At 34.1% G+C, this 15,920-nt stretch overlaps 1 protein-coding gene across 3 annotated transcripts in view; it reads left to right on the forward strand.

Moving 5' to 3' along the window:
* The window catches only part of OMA1 (OMA1 zinc metallopeptidase), an 80,427-nt gene that overhangs the window by 11,594 nt on the left and 52,913 nt on the right, over nucleotides 1-15,920 (forward strand). For 2 of the 3 annotated variants that reach the window (XM_061186524.1, XM_061186523.1), the window contains exons 4-7: nucleotides 1,203-1,376; nucleotides 1,476-1,583; nucleotides 4,693-4,821; nucleotides 7,997-8,071. In XM_061186524.1, the coding sequence (XP_061042507.1) occupies nucleotides 1,203-1,376; nucleotides 1,476-1,583; nucleotides 4,693-4,821; nucleotides 7,997-8,071 (486 nt within the window). Of the gene's footprint in view, nucleotides 1-1,202; nucleotides 1,377-1,475; nucleotides 1,584-4,692; nucleotides 4,822-7,996; nucleotides 8,072-9,363; nucleotides 9,431-15,920 lie in introns of those variants that run through there. The other variant, XM_061186526.1, reaches the window with a different exon arrangement.

Consider the following 15,920-nt stretch of genomic DNA (forward strand, 5'->3'; position numbering starts at 1 on the left):
TATAATTACATACAATTTTTTTTGTTGTATCTACTTCACTGGTTTTCTTTGTTTCAGACAGTTTACATTGGTGACGTGTGCTTTTAAAAAATGCTATATAAAGACTTTTTTTTTCTTTAATAAATTTATTTATTTATTTATTTTTGGCTGCGTTGTGTCTTCGTTGCTGCACGCGGGCTTTCTCTAGTTGCGGTGAGCGGGGGCTGCTCTTCATTGCGGTGTGCGGGCTTCTCATTGCAGTGGCTTCTCTTGTTGCGGAACATGGGCTCTAGGCGCGCGGGCTTCAGTAGTTGTGGCACGTGGGCTCAGTAGTTGTGGCACACGGGCTTAGTGGCTCCGTGGCATGTGGGATCTTCCCGGACCAGGGCTCGAACTCGTGTCCCCTGCATTGGCAGGCGGATTCTTAACCACTGCGCCACCAGGGAAGTCCCGCTATATAAAGACTTTTAAATTCATATTCTATAAAATCATCTTTTTAATGCATCTCAAGGAGGAAGGTTATGGACTTCTTGATTCATATATGAAAGAAATTATACATTTTATGGCAATTTAATATTTTCAGAACATCCTCACTTTTCGAAGTACACTTGAAAGAGTCTCATGAATATAGCTTCAGAAAGTGTCTTCATATGGTGGTTAGTCTTAATTAGCATAATATAGAGAAAATGATTTGCCCATTAGTTCTAAAATTTTAGTAATTTCAATCTGTCTGGCTAAAACACTTTAAAGTTAATGAAGTGTCCTTTTTTTGGTGGAAGTTTAACTTTCTTATTAAGTATAGGGTGATTTTCTATTCAGTATGTTATGAAAGTAATTTTCTTTTGTATTTTACTTTCTTATATGAAATCTTTCTGTTCTCTAGGCAATGTTTTGTTTTCTAAAATATTTAGGAAATTAGAAATAATATTTAAGCATTTTATTTGTTTATAGGCTAATAGAAGAGATGAGTGAAATTTTTATTTCAACCAATTTATATGAAAAATCTTAGTTATTAGAATTTATTCTCTTTGTGAGAAACCAGATTGCCTTTGCATAAATAATTCAAATTTGAAATTTTTTGAGTATTTAGTATGTGCATATTTTTACATAATTAAAAATTAAAGTGTTCAACAATAAGTGCCATATAACACTCCTTAAAGCAATATAAACATTTTGTAGAGCTAACACTCTCTTAGAGACTACTTTTCTTTTTAATCTTTCAGTGGATGGAAGAATTTAAAAATGATATGCTAACTGAGAAAGACGCCCGATATGTGGCTGTTAAAGAAGTGGTTCATCATTTAATTGAATGCAATAAAGATATTCCAGGGATCTCTGAGATCAATTGGATAATTCACGTGGTTGATTCCCCAGATATAAATGCCTTTGTGCTTCCAGTAAGTAAATGTTACCCAGCCTAATTTTTAATTGTTAAATTTAGCGTCCTTGTTTTTTATGTTGTTCTAATTCCTTACATTATTTTCATTATGGTGCAGAATGGACAAGTGTTTATCTTCACTGGGCTTTTAAATAGTGTGACTGATATTCATCAGCTATCCTTCCTTCTGGGCCATGAAATAGCACATGCAGTACTTGAGCATGCCGTAAGTACCTAAAATGAATGTTCAGTTGTTGAAACACTCCTTTGAAATTAGCAAGTTAAATCTTTTAGAGAACTGAATCTTTTCAGTTATTTTTTATGATGGAATTTTAGTTTTTAGTAATTGACTTACTCTGTTACCTGAGAAAGTACGATTGGGTAATTTTGAGAATTATTATCATCTTTAGTGTTTGATACTGAATAATTAGTGTTTCTATTAAATACTATTTTTATCACCTGTCTTTTTTGCTAAGAAGTGATTATTCTCAACCTGTAATTATTTCAAATTAGATTTTAAACTTTCCATAATTATTAACATACTTATAATCTAGTCAGAAAATCAACTGTAGGAAAGTGATATTACTATTCAAGTGGTAAATGTTTTCTTACTTTTTTATTCATTCTCAGAGGATAGCTTAGAGCATCTTTGAAAATGTCTAGAATGACACGCCATGTATAATTAATGCAGAGTAATAATAATGATACCTTGCCATTTTACACTTTGCTGAGTTTTTTAATACCTTCTCATTCATAATTTTAATACTATCCTCATGAGGTAGGTATTTAATATCCCTATATTACAGGGGTCCTCAACCCCCGGGCCGTCGACTGGTACTGGGCCGCACAGCAGGAGGTGGGCGGCAGGCGGGTGAGCAAAGCTTCATCTGCCACTCCCCATCGCTCGCAGTACCACCTGAACCATCCCCCCACCCTGTCCGTGGAAAAATTGTTTTTCATGAAACCGGTCCCTGGTGCCAAAAAGGTTGGGGACTGCTGCTGTATTATATACGAGGTCTCTAATGTTTAAAAAGACCCTAAATAACATGACTAATGTGACAAACTGGCAGAATTGGAACTTTAATCAAGGTTTTCTGTTTGCAAGTCTGGCACTGCTTCCTTTTCCTACAGTTACCCGGCTGTTGGCAGCACTTTTCTCATAGATCATAGAATTCAGGTCGATTTATACCCTTGTGAATATACATCTGTTTGACTTGGTATGAATCTAGAAAAATAATCTATTTGTTTACTCATATTTTTATTTTTATTCATTAAAAATTGTGCATGGCTCATTTGTTCACATGATTAGAGAGAGGTATATTTTTTAATTGAAAACACAAAGGTACATAGTGGAAGGATTGTGAATATATCAGAAATGAAAGTAATATTAACTTCAAGTGGAAATGATAATGTTATTAATCCCTCTAAAAGTCATCTCAAATTCTGTCTTTTCCTTAGAGTATCAAAAAGATGAGGTGGGCCAAAGTTGTGCTATTCTAGAGCGCAAATAGTAATTATCTCCTTTATTTCTTCTGAGTTACAGGAAAATAGAAAAAAATCTTTTCCTTAAACAGATACATACAAGAATAAATCTAAGCAGTTGAAATACGTTATGTCTTTCTAGAAATGGCTTCATAACTCCAAAATCAATCAATTTTGGCCATTTTTAGTTTTTAAAAGGTGTTCATTTCAGTACATTAATTTTTCTGGCATCTAGGTCAGTACCTTATTCAGCATAATGTTGTCATCTCTATCAGTGCAAGAGCAATAATTAGACAAGACATAAAAAGCAAATGGTCTTAAAAATAGGAAATAGTTATTAATATTTCTTTGTTAGAGGTCTTAGACACTGTCAATACTATGTTTTCTCTTTTAGGAGTCTCCATTTTATGTTGTTTTCATTATTTCACAAATACAAATTTAAAAAATTTTTTAGTTTTCTAAGATTATGCAATAACAATTATATTCTTTAATAATTAATTACAAGGATTTTCTCTTCTATAATGACTTCATCATTTAGTGCTAAAATAATTCCATAATTGTTTTTCATGAGTCTTACAATGAAGCAAAGAATGCTTTGTGAGGGCAGATTATATTAAGAAGTATTCTAGGTGATTATTTTTAGTTGTTAGCCATGTTTCATACATTCAAGTAATGATTCCTATATTATCAGTATCAGCATTACAATAACATTTATTCAGCAACTTTAGTGAGGAACAATGAACAGTCCAGTGCATTAAACTTATATTTAGATATTACTACTCCAAACAACTATTTTAAGTAAAACATTTTTTGGTTACTGCTATAAGTAAATACAAAAAACCATATAACTGAATTTCCTGGTGGGAAATACCAGGCTGATAAAGTTGCAAACTTGCATGACTCTTCACATATTAGGTCATGAAGTCAAAAGAGTTTTTTTTTTTTTTTAATCATCACCTTTTTTGACCAGGATTCTTTATTTATTTATTTATGGCTGTGTTGGGTCTTCGTTTCTGTGCGAGGGCTTTCTCTAGTTGCGGCAAGTGGGGGCCACTCTTCATCGCGGTGCGCGGGCCTCTCATTATCGCGGCCTCTCTTGTTGCGGAGCACAGGCTCCAGACGCGCAGGCTCAGTAGTTGTGGCTCACGGGCTTAGCTGCTCCGCGGCATGTGGGATCTTCCCAGACCAGGGCTCGAACCCGTGTCCCCTGCATCGGCAGGCAGATTCTCAACCACTGCGCCACCAGGGAAGCCCCAAAAGACTTTTATTTAAAAAATAAATTTCTAATATTTTCCTGAATTGTTCCTTGTTTTAACTGCTTCATATGTTAGGTAGTGTTTGGTCTCTGTCTAAAAGTATAAGCATAATAAACACATTTATTTCATTTTTTAAAAAGATTTAGCGACTGTATTAGAAACTATAACTTCCTGGGTTTGATTCCTTGTTCTTTTACTAATTGCTTTGTGAATTTGGGCAACTCTTTTAATCTCTCTTCATCTTAGTTTATCTATAAAATAGGGAACAACTGTACCTATTTTACAAGATTATTATGCTTGTTAATATAAGACACTGTAGGTTAATGAACCTGTCATTGTATCTGAATGGTGGTAGTGGCTCAAGTAGATATTAGTTAAATGAATAAATGAATGCATAACTATGTAAGCAAGAGATGGGAAAAACAGACTGGGAAAGGATAAAGCACACGGAAGAAAAAGAATTTGCAGTCTTACTTGGCGAAGTTCAGTTAAACACATGTAGTTATTTAATGTGATTACACACGATGAACTAGAAAATGTAAGCATGTATTACCTGAATTTATTAAGTGTAATTTTCATTATTTTGATTTTTCTCAGGCAGAAAAGGCTAGCTTGGTTCATTTCCTGGATTTCCTAGGTCTGATTTTTCTCACAATGATTTGGGCCATTTGTCCTCGAGATAGTTTGGCACTTTTGGGCCAGTGGATTCAGTCTAAATTGCAGGAGGTAAGTGTGAGGCAATAAGTTGAATTTGCAATGGCCTGTGGTGAGAACATTTTAATATTACTGTAAAGGAAAAAGTACCAGAAATGTTTTCATACCTTATCATGAATCTTATCATGAAAAACGGGTGCTAATTTTTAGTGTCTTACGTCTTCTTATTTTTAGGGGATATTCTTAATAATGAGCATTCAAATTAGAAAATACTACATCTCTTATATGATGGAGATAGATGGGTTAGGAGGGCTTGGCAACTTTTGGCTAGCATTTTTTTTTTTTTTTCATAGTTATTGTTCTTACAGAGAGAAACCCAGTCACAACCCTTTCTTTCCTTCTGTTGCTTTACCTTCAGACGTTCCCCTTTTGTCTCCTAGTAACAGTGGTGTACTCACTGGATGACTCTCCCTTCCCCCAAATATTTGCATTTTACTGGAGAACTCTTAAAACCTGTAAACTTTTATGGGCGCAGGGTTGGCAGAAGCTGCTTGACTACCCTCATCTCCTCACTCCCAGTTAAATTAATGTTGCCTGGAAAATACTGAAAGGACAGTCTTAATAGGTATTTGTTAATTTTGTTTTTAGTACTTATGCATAATGACAGTCATCTGATAAAATTTGTTGAGTCCTCCATCTTGTTCAAAACAGTACACTACTGAAAGGGGGTCTCGCAATCTTAATATTTGCTTTGTTTAACTATGATTAGTTATTTTATTTTATGTCTTTCGTCAGATATTTCTTCTTGTCCTGGGAGGTTTGTTTATTTAGGAACAATCTGTTATTTGTTTATTCAGTGATTTGTGGAGCACCCATCAGAGTGCCATCTGGGTGCTGTTTAAATCCAATGTATAAAATTCTTTGAGACAAATTGCTTTAGAAATTGAATAACTAAGTCTTTTATTCAGTGTTAGCATATCATTTGGTTTCATTTATATTGAAATAAAGGTTCTTAAATGGAAAAAGAAAGAATGGTTATTGCTTAGATTATAGAATCTCATATTTTGAATTTTATTTTTATCATTGATGTGCTGGGAAGTCAAAGAAGGTAATGTAGTTTTCCCCCCGTTTATCAATATATAGCTTTTTCTGTAATGGAATCAGGAGATTAAGTCTTAAGAAAGATAACTGGAAGCTGTTTCTCCCTTGAAATACCTGATGATCCTGCTATTTGAGTATAATTCTTTAATAATTAAACTGAAAATGAAGTAAGGATTACTTCTGTTTGAACTCTTTTTCCCTAAATCAAGGCCCCCTCCCAGTAATTTTGGTGACAAGGAAATATTTCTTTCTCTAGAAGCTTGCTCATTGTGTTTGGAGAGTAGAGGGGAATGCTGATAGTGAAGTTCTTGAGGGGGAATTGCTGACATTTTTTTGTCAGAGAAAGGAAGAGAGGAAGGAGGAAGTAGGGGGCCCTCACTTAACTGTCTGGGTACAATGTAGCAGCCCTCATAGAGCGCTACCAGGTAGGGTTTTGAGAGCTATTAATAATGATTATAGTAACTAACATTTATTGAGTACTTACTGTACTGTAGGCACTAGGATAAACATTATAGATTAATTTTGTACAGGGGTTAAGAATACAGGCTCTGACCAGATGGATCTGTGTTTGAATTTAATCTCTATTAGACCTAAATTTTATAGAACTTCAGCAGGTTACTGCACTTATTATAGGTTTCAGTTTCTTTATCTGTAAGTTTGGATAATAGTAGTGGCTAACTCAAAGCATTATTGCGGGTTTAATTATACATTTAAAGCAGCATTTCTCAATATAGGCACTATTGACATTTTGAATTGACAGAGAATTGACAAGATAATTCCTTGTTGCGGGGAATTGTCCTCTGCATTGCAGAATGTTCAGTGGCTTCTACACGTCTAGATGCCTCTACACATCTGGCCTCTACCCACGAGATGCCAGTAGCACTCCCCCCTCTCTCCCCAACCGCAGTTGTGACAATCAAAAATATCTCCAGACATTTCCAAATGTCCCAGAGGGACAATATCACATCCAGTTGAGAACCACTGATTGAAAGCATTTAGCACAGTACCTGGTACCAAGTAAGGACTCAACAAATGGGAGTTATTATTATTATTATTATTATTTGCTCATTTCATCCTCTCTGCAACTCTAGGAGTTTGGTACTGTTACTGCTCCATTTTACATATGATGCTATTGGGCTTAGAGGGGTTAAAAAATTAGCCCAGAACTAGTAGTTAATACACATCAGCGTTTGGGCTTGAACACGTTTCTTTCCTTTTAAAGCCAATGTTTTTAATTGGTTATACTACTGGCAGATTCGTTGGCACACCTGCAGACTGCTTATGGAAAGTGCAGACACTATATAATGTAGTTCAGCAACCTAAAACAGACATGATCGAGAAGGAAGCAAGTCATATCTAATGGTCATATACAGTGGATTAGATTGATTTTACTGTTTCTAGCCATTACTGACATGCAGCTACCTCTGAAAAATTGCTTCCCCAATTAATAGCTCTTCTCTCAAATATCCTGCCTATTGATCCATCTTCTACAAAGTTTTAGTACTTACTGAAAATTAGTATTTAACTGGAAAGCATTCACATAAATACAAGTAATTAGGAAAATTACAGTTATAATATCTATTTGTATTCTTTTATTGAAGTTGGAAGAAAAGTTCATTTTCCTAACTAATCAATACTTAGAAAACAGAGGAAATTAAGATAATATGTCAAAGAAAGAACATTCTGCTATATGGTTAATTTTCTAACTGAAATAAATCCTCTAGTAGTGTCACTGGCTATTATATAGCTATAGTTTTTCAATTTTCTTTTAAAACTGCAAGATCACAATGTTCCTTGGTCATATTAAAAATCCTGCATCAATAAGCTTTCTTAGGGAATCCTCTACATAGTAAGTAGAGATTATAATTGGAAAAATAGAAGTCCACTATATGATACTGTGGACTCTCCAAAAGTTTGCAGGCATGGTTTTTTCCTATTCTTTCCATGTTTTAAAAATATTAATCTCTGATGGAGGAAATAAAGGCTGCACTTTGTTTTATACCATGGTGTTCTTTAAATGTTAATCATGGAGAGCATAAAAACTATATCCTAGGTACTTCATGAAATTAATTTTTGAAATCTAATTTTTTGCTCCTTTTGTTATGAAATAGCCTTAATGGAAGTTTTCTTTCTTATTTCTTCTTAGTTTATGTTTGATAGACCATATAGTAGAACACTGGAGGCTGAAGCTGACAAAATTGGACTACAACTTGCTGCAAAGGTAAAATATTTAGTAGTTGAGAATACACAGTGTCCTTCACATAGTAAAAGATAAATGTGTATCATCTTAATGAGGTTTGGCATGGGCATAGAATGAAAGTTGGACTATATATAATTTTTCATTAATACCTTTTTAAGTCCATGCCCTCTGGAAGCTATTGCTATCTTTATTTTACTCCTTTCCCTTAGTTTGCTGATCTAAGGAGGCTTTTTGAGTAAGTAAGATGATGTGTAGCTGTTTTTCCCCACTTGGAGAAAGGTTTATCTTACTGTAGCTATATTCCTGGCTAAGCAACCTGAATTTTCACCATTTAAATAAACGATAGAAGAGCAGGCTTATTACTCTGTACCTTTCAGATTATTTTTGTTGGCAGCAGATGGCTTATTTTTGCTAGCCACAGAGAGCAGCTCTGGGCCTTTACTCTGGTTTACGTTAGCTGTGTTCATATCTACCTAACAGGGCACTTCATGCCTGTCTGCTGTTTTTAATCACCTGTGATAACTGCATATTATTAGTAGGATTTAACATTAAAAGTAAAACTGCATTTTTAAAAATGAGTGAAAACAATGCCACTTCACATATTAAATTCAAATTGTATTTGATTCTTTGTTGAGTTTTCAGTAGTTATTAAAAGTCCTAACTATTGAAAATTACTATTATCTGAATTTCTCATTTTGAGTTTTATGGATTTAATTTCATAAATCAAGATATTACTCATTCACAAAAGCAGTGTTCTTTGAATGTTACATAAGTAGAATTAAGTGAATTATCAGACTGCATAGATTAAGAGGTTCCCAAATGATGGGCCACAGATTGGCTCTATCAGGAATTTCCTAATTTTAATGTACTACAGTCTGTGAAATTTTCCCTCTAGGTAAGTGCATTCTGTGTTCTGATAAAGAAATCTTTGCTTATTTCAGTGAATTGTTCCTGTTTTATTTCCAAGAAGTTTTATTGTTTTGTTAAATATAAGGAGGAGGTCAAGATAATTTTTTTCCCGTGTGGATATCTAATAGACTCAGCACTATTTATTGAAGAGTTTATCTTTTCTCCACTATACTTCAGTGTCTCTTTGTCATCAATGTGGGAGGCTATATGTAAGTCTGTTTCTGGACTCCCTGTTGTATTCCATTGGCCTGTTATTTATCTTTGAGCCAATACCACATTGTCATTGTAGCTGTGTTATAAGTCTCGATATCTGATATCTTGATATCTTGATTTCTGTCCTCCAATGTTGTTCTGCAATATTGACTTGCTATTCTTGGTCCTTTGCTTTTTCATATAAATTTCAGAATCAGCTTGTCAAATCACATACCTGTACAAAAACATGCCTGGGATTTTGATTGGAATTGTGTGCATCGAATATAGATCAATATGGGGACAGCTGACTAGTGTCAACAGTATTGAGTCTTCCAATCCATGGATGGTATATTTGTCCATTTATTTAGATGTTCTTTAATTTCTTTCAGTGATGTTTTGAAATTTTTTTGTGTGTATAGGACTTATACATCTTTTGTTAGATTTATTGCTAAGTGTTTGACATTTTTGATGTTGTTATAGACAATATCATTGAAAAAATAAATTTGCCTATATATAGAAATACAGTTTGTTTTTATCATTGACTTTGTATCCAGCAACCTTGCTAAATAAATTCACTTAATTCTAATAGTGTGTAGATTCTTTTAGATTTTTACATATACATAGTTATGTTGTCTGAGAATAATGACAGCTTTATTGCTTCCTTTCCATTCTGTATACTTCCTTTTTTTTTTTTTACCTAATTGCAGTGGCCAGAAACTTCAGCACAGTGTTGATGGTGGGCACCTTTGTTTCTTCCTGATCTTAGTGAAAAAGCATTCAGTATTTCACCATTAATTCTGATGTTTATTGTAAGCTTTTTTTAAACCTGACTTTTGTCAGATAAGAGTTTCCCGTCTATTTCTAATATGCTAAGAGATTTTTAAAAATTATGAACGTTATGTTTTTCAAATGGCTTTTCTGCACTTATTGATGATTATATAGTTTTTCTCCTTTAATCTGTTAATGTGGCAAATTACAATTTATTTTTGTTTAAAAAATGACAATTTTTTATTTTTGAAATAAACCAATTTTGTCAATTATATTAACCTTTTAATGTATTGCTAGAGTTGGTCTGCTAATGTTTAGTTTAGAATGTTTCTGTGTTCATAGGAGGTAGTGGCTTGGAATTTTCTTGTAATGTCTTGTCAGGTTTTGGTATCAACATTATGCTGATCTCATAAAAAGCGTTGGGTAGTGTTCCTTCTTCTTTGTAAGAGTTTGTGTAAGAATAGTGATATTTATTTTTTCAATGTTTGGAGAATTCATGGGTAAAGCCATATGGGCCTACACATTTCTTTGTGGAAGGGTCTTTAATTATGGATTCAACAGATGTGGAACTACTCTTTAATAGATGTAGAACTACTATTCAGATTTTTATATTTTTGTGTCAGTTTTCATAAGTTTTGTTTTTCTAGAAACTTAGGTTTTGTTTAAACTTTCAGTATTATTGGTATAAAGTTGTTTTGATATACTCTTCTTATATCTTTAATGTCTCAAGGATTCCTGCATTCTACAGATATATTTTTAAAATGTCCCCTTTGTTCCTAGTATTGGTGATATATGCTTTGTCTTTTTGCTAGATTTTATTACGTTCATTAATCTTTTCAAAAAGATGTTTTGGCTTTGCTTATTTTCTCTATTCTATGTTTGTTTTCTATTGTTTCAGTTACTGTTGTTATCTTTATTTCCTTGTGCGTTGAGCTTTATCTGCTGTTCTTCCTAACTTCTTAAGATAGATACTTATGTCATTGATTTTATGTCATTGATTTGTCATTTTCTTTTCTAATGTATACATTTATGCCTAGCCGTTTTCTTTTCGGAATATCTCGTCATATTGCAAGTGTTGATATGTTTTTGTTTTCTTCAGTTTAAAATATATTCTTGTTTTCATTGTAATTTCTTCTTTGACCCATGGGTTGTTTAGAAGTATATTCCTTAGTTCCTAAACATTTGTTGGGTTCCTTAGTTTCTGAACATTCCTTGATTTCTAAACATTTACCTTTTGTTTTTGATGTCTAGCTTAATTACAGTCTGATGGGAGAATATACTGAATGGTGAATTCTTTCAGATTTGTTCAGTTTTGCTTTATGGCTCAGCATGTTACCAAGTTTGTTAAAATGGTATGCACTTAAAAGTGGATTCCGCCATTGTGGGTGCAGTGTTCTACATATGTCAATTTTGTCAAGTTTGTTAAATCTGTTGTTTCAGATCATCTATATCCTTGCTGAATTTTTTTCTCTGCTTTTATTTTTCTAGTTACCAAGAGAGGTTAGTCTCTCGTGATTCTGTATTTTTCTGTTTTTCCTTTTAGTTCTATTAATGTTTGCTTTTTATATTTTAATACTATTTTTAGCATACTCATATAGGATTGTTAGAGTTTACTGGTAGCTTGATCCTTTTATCAATATGTAATCCCTCTTTGTCTCTAGTAATGCTTCTTGCCTGAAGTTCTCTTTTTCCTTTATTGGTATTGTTGTGACAGCTTTCTTTAGGTTAGTGCTTGCCTGTCATATCTTACTCCATTCTTTTATTTTCAAGTTTTCTGTGTTCTTATGTGTGTGTCTCTTATAAGTAACACATAGTTGTTTTCTCATCCTTGCCCTATTTCGGATGTTTTTACTCTGTTTATATTTTTAATTTATATTTCTTAATGACTAATGCTGTGGAGCATATGTTCATGTGTGTACTGGCCATTCATGTATCGTCTTTTGTTAACTGTCTTTTTAGATATTTTACTCAGTTTTAAATTGAGTTGTCTTCTTTTTTTTTTTTTTTTTTTTTTTTAAACATCTTTATTGAAGTATAATTGCTTTACAATGGTGTGCCAGCCTCTGCTTTACAACAAAGTGAATCAGCTACACACACACATATGTTGCCATATCTCTTCCCTCTTGCATCTCCCTCCCTCCCACCCTCCCTATCCCACCCCTCTAGGTGGTCACAAAGCACCGAGCTGATCTCCCTGTGCTATGCGGCTGCTTCCCACTAGTTATCTATTTTACATTTGGTAGTGTATATATGTCCATGACACTCTCTCACCCTGTCACATCTCACCCCTCCCCCTCCCCATATCCTCAAGTCCATTCTCTAGTAGGTCTGTGTCTTTATTCCCATCTTGCCACTAGGTTCTTCATGACCTTTTTTTTTTTTTTTTTTTTTTTTTTTCCCTTAGATTCCATATATATGTGTTAGCATACTGTATTTGTTTTTCTCTTTCTGACTTACTTCACTCTGTATGACAGACTCTAACTCCATCCACCTCATTACAAACACCTCCATTTCATTTCTTTTTATGGCTGAGTAATATTCCACTGTATATATGTGCCACATCTTCTTTATCCATTCATCCGATGATGGACACCTAGGTTGCTTCCATGTCCTGGCTATTGTAAACAGAGCTGCAATGAATATTTTGGTACATGACTCTTTCTGAATTATGGTTTTCTCAGGGTATATGCCCAGTAGTGGGATTGCTGGGTCATATGGTAGTTCTATTTTTAGTTTTTTAAGGAACCTCCATACTGTTCTCCATAGTGGCTGTATCAATTTACATTCCCACCAACAGTGCAAGAGTGTTCCCTTTTCTCCACACCCTCTCCAGCATTTATTGTTTCTAGATTTTTTGATGATGGCCATTCTGACCGGTGTGAGATGATACCTCATTGTAGTTTTGATTTGCATTTCTCTAATGATTAATGATGTTGAGCATTCTTTCATGTGTCTGTTGGCAATCTGTATCTCTTCTTTGGAGAAATGTCTATTTAGGTCTTCTGCCCATTTTTGGATTGGGTTGTTTGTTTTTTTGTTATTGAGCTGCATGAGCTGCTTGTAAATCTTGGAGATTAATCCTTTGTCCGTTGCTTCATTTGCAAATATTTTCTCCCATTCTGAGGGTTGTCTTTTGGTCTTGTTTATGGTTTCCTTTGCTGTGCAAAAGCTTTTAAGTTTCATTAGGTCCCATTTGTTTATTTGTGTTTTTATTTCCATTTCTCTAGGACCTGGGTCAAAAAGGATCTTGCTGTGACTTATGTCATACAGTGTTCTGCCTATGTTTTCCTCTAAGAGTTTGATAGTGTCTGGCCTTACACTTAGGTCTTTAATCCGTTTTGAGTTTATTTTTGTGTATGGTGTTAGGGAGTGTTCTAATTTCATACTTTTACATGTACCTGTCCAATTTTCCCAGCACCACTTATTGAAGAGGCTGTCTTTTCTCCACTGTATATGCTTGCCTCCTTTATCAAAGATAAGGTGACCATATGTGCGTGGGCTTATCTCTGGGCTTTCTATCCTGTTCCATTGATCTATATTTCTGTTTTTGTGCCAGTACCAAACTGTCTTGATTACTGTAGCTTTGTAATATAGTCTGAAGTCAGGGAGCCTGATTCCTCCAGCTCCATTTTTCGTTCTCAAGATTGCTTTGGCTATTCGGGGTCTTTTGTGTTTCCATACAAATTGTGAAATTTTTTGTTCTAGTTCTGTGAAGAATGCCAGTGGTAGTTTGATAGGGATTGCATTGAATCTGTAGATTGCTTTGGGTAGCAGAGTCATTTTCACAATGTTGATTCTTCCAATCCAAGAACATGGTATATCTCTCCATCTATTTGTATCATCTTTAATTTCTTTCATCAGTGTCCTATAATTTTCTGAGAGTTGTCTTCTTATTCTTACATTGTAAGAGTTCTTTATACATATGCTGGATATAAGTCCTTTGTCAAATATTTGTGCACATATTTTCTCTTATTCTGTGACTTGCTTTATTTTTTTATAATGTGTTTTGAACAATAAAAGTTTAAAATTTTTATGAAATCTAATTTTTCTACTTTGTGTTTAATTTACTCTTTCTCTAGTTTTCTAAGGTAGGCGCTTAGGTCATTGGTTTTAGACTTTCTTCTTGTTTAGAATAGCATTTAAAGCTCTAAATTTCCCACTCTGCATTGTTTTACCTAGACACAGATTTTGATATGTTGCATTTTTTTTTTCAGTTAAGTCAGAATATTTTCTAAAATTTCCATTGTGATTTCTTCTTTCATCCATGTGTTGTTCAGAAGTGAGTCATTTAATATCCAGGTATTTGGAGTTTGTCTAAATGTTTACTTCTAATTAATTATTTCATGGTCAGAGAATATACTCTGTGAGAATTTAATTTTTTCAACTCTGTTGGGACTTATTTTGTGGTGTATCATTTGGTCTATTTTGGTGACTGTTCCATCACTTGAAAAAATGTGTATTCAGTATTTGCTGAGTGTATATTCTATAAATATCAATTAAGTTAAGGTAGTTTATAGGTCATTCAAATCTTCTATATCTTCTGATTTTTTGTCTACTTGCTATTGAGTAAGGAGTTTTGAAATCTTTAACTATGACTGTGGATGTGTCTATTTTTTCTTTCAGTTCTGTTAGTTTCTGCTTCCTGAATTTTGAAGCTCTCTATTAGGTGCATACACATGTGGGATTATTTTATCCTCTTATTGAACTGGTTGATTATTGTGAAGTATTTTTTTATTTGTCTCTATAGCAATACTCTGAAGTATTTTTTGTTTGGCATTAATTTTTTTTATTTTTTATTGAAGTATAGTTGAATTACAATGTTGTGTTAATTACTGCTGTACAGCAGTGACTCAGTTACACATATATATGCATTCTTTTCCATATGCTTTTTGTTTAAATTAATTAATTTATTTGGTTGTGCTGGCTCTTAGTTGTGGCTCGCAGGCTCCTTAGTTGCGGCACATGGGCTACTTAGTTGTGGCATGCGAACTCTTAGTTGTGGCATGCATGTGGGATCTAGTTCCCTGACCAGGGATCGAACCCGGGCCCCCTGCATTGGCAACGTGCAGTCTTAACCACTGCACCATCAGGGAAGTCCCTTATTTTTCATATTCTTTTCCATTATGGTTTATCAGAGGATATTGCATATAGTTCCCTGTGCTACACAGTAGGACCCTGTTGTTTATCCATTCTGTATCTACCAGTTTGCATCTGCTAATCCCAAACTCACAATCCCTCTCCCACCTCCCTCCCCCTTGGCAACCACTAGTCTAATCTCTATGTCCCTTTTTCTGTTCCTGTTTCATAGATAGGTTTGTGTCACATTTTAGATTCCACATATAAGTGATATCATATGGTATTTGTCTTTCTCTTTCTGACTTACTTCACCTAGTATGATAATCTCTAGTTGCATTCATGTTGCTGCAAATGACATTATTTCATTCTTTTTTATGGCTGAGTACTATTCCATTGTATATATGTACCACATCTTCTTTATCCGGTCATCTGTCAATGGACATTTAGGTTGTTTCCATGTCTTGGCTATTGTGAAAAGTGCTGCTATGAACATAGGGGTGCATGGCCAATAGGCACATGAAAAGATGCTCAACATTGCTAATTATTAGAGAAAGACAAATCAAAACTAGAGTGAGGTACTACCTCACGCTGGTCAGAATGGCCATTGTTAAAAAGTCTACAAATAACAAATGCTGGAGAGGGTGTGGAGAAAAAGGAACCCTCCTACCCTGTTGGTGAGAATGTAAGTTGGTGCAGCCAGTGTGGAAAATAGTATGGAGGTTCCTCAGAAAACTAAAAATAGAATTACCATATGATTCAGCAATCCTACTCCTGGGCATATATCCTGGAATTAATTTTGTTTGACATTATTTTGCTTGACATTAATATAGACTCTCCAGCTTTCTTAGGTGTTATTGCTCACTTGGAATATCTTTTTCTGCCCATTTGTTTTCAAACTATTTGAGTTTTTGTATTTAAAATGCAT

Source organism: Eubalaena glacialis, chromosome 3 (genome assembly GCF_028564815.1).
Source record: "Eubalaena glacialis isolate mEubGla1 chromosome 3, mEubGla1.1.hap2.+ XY, whole genome shotgun sequence".
NCBI lineage: Eukaryota > Metazoa > Chordata > Mammalia > Artiodactyla > Balaenidae > Eubalaena > Eubalaena glacialis.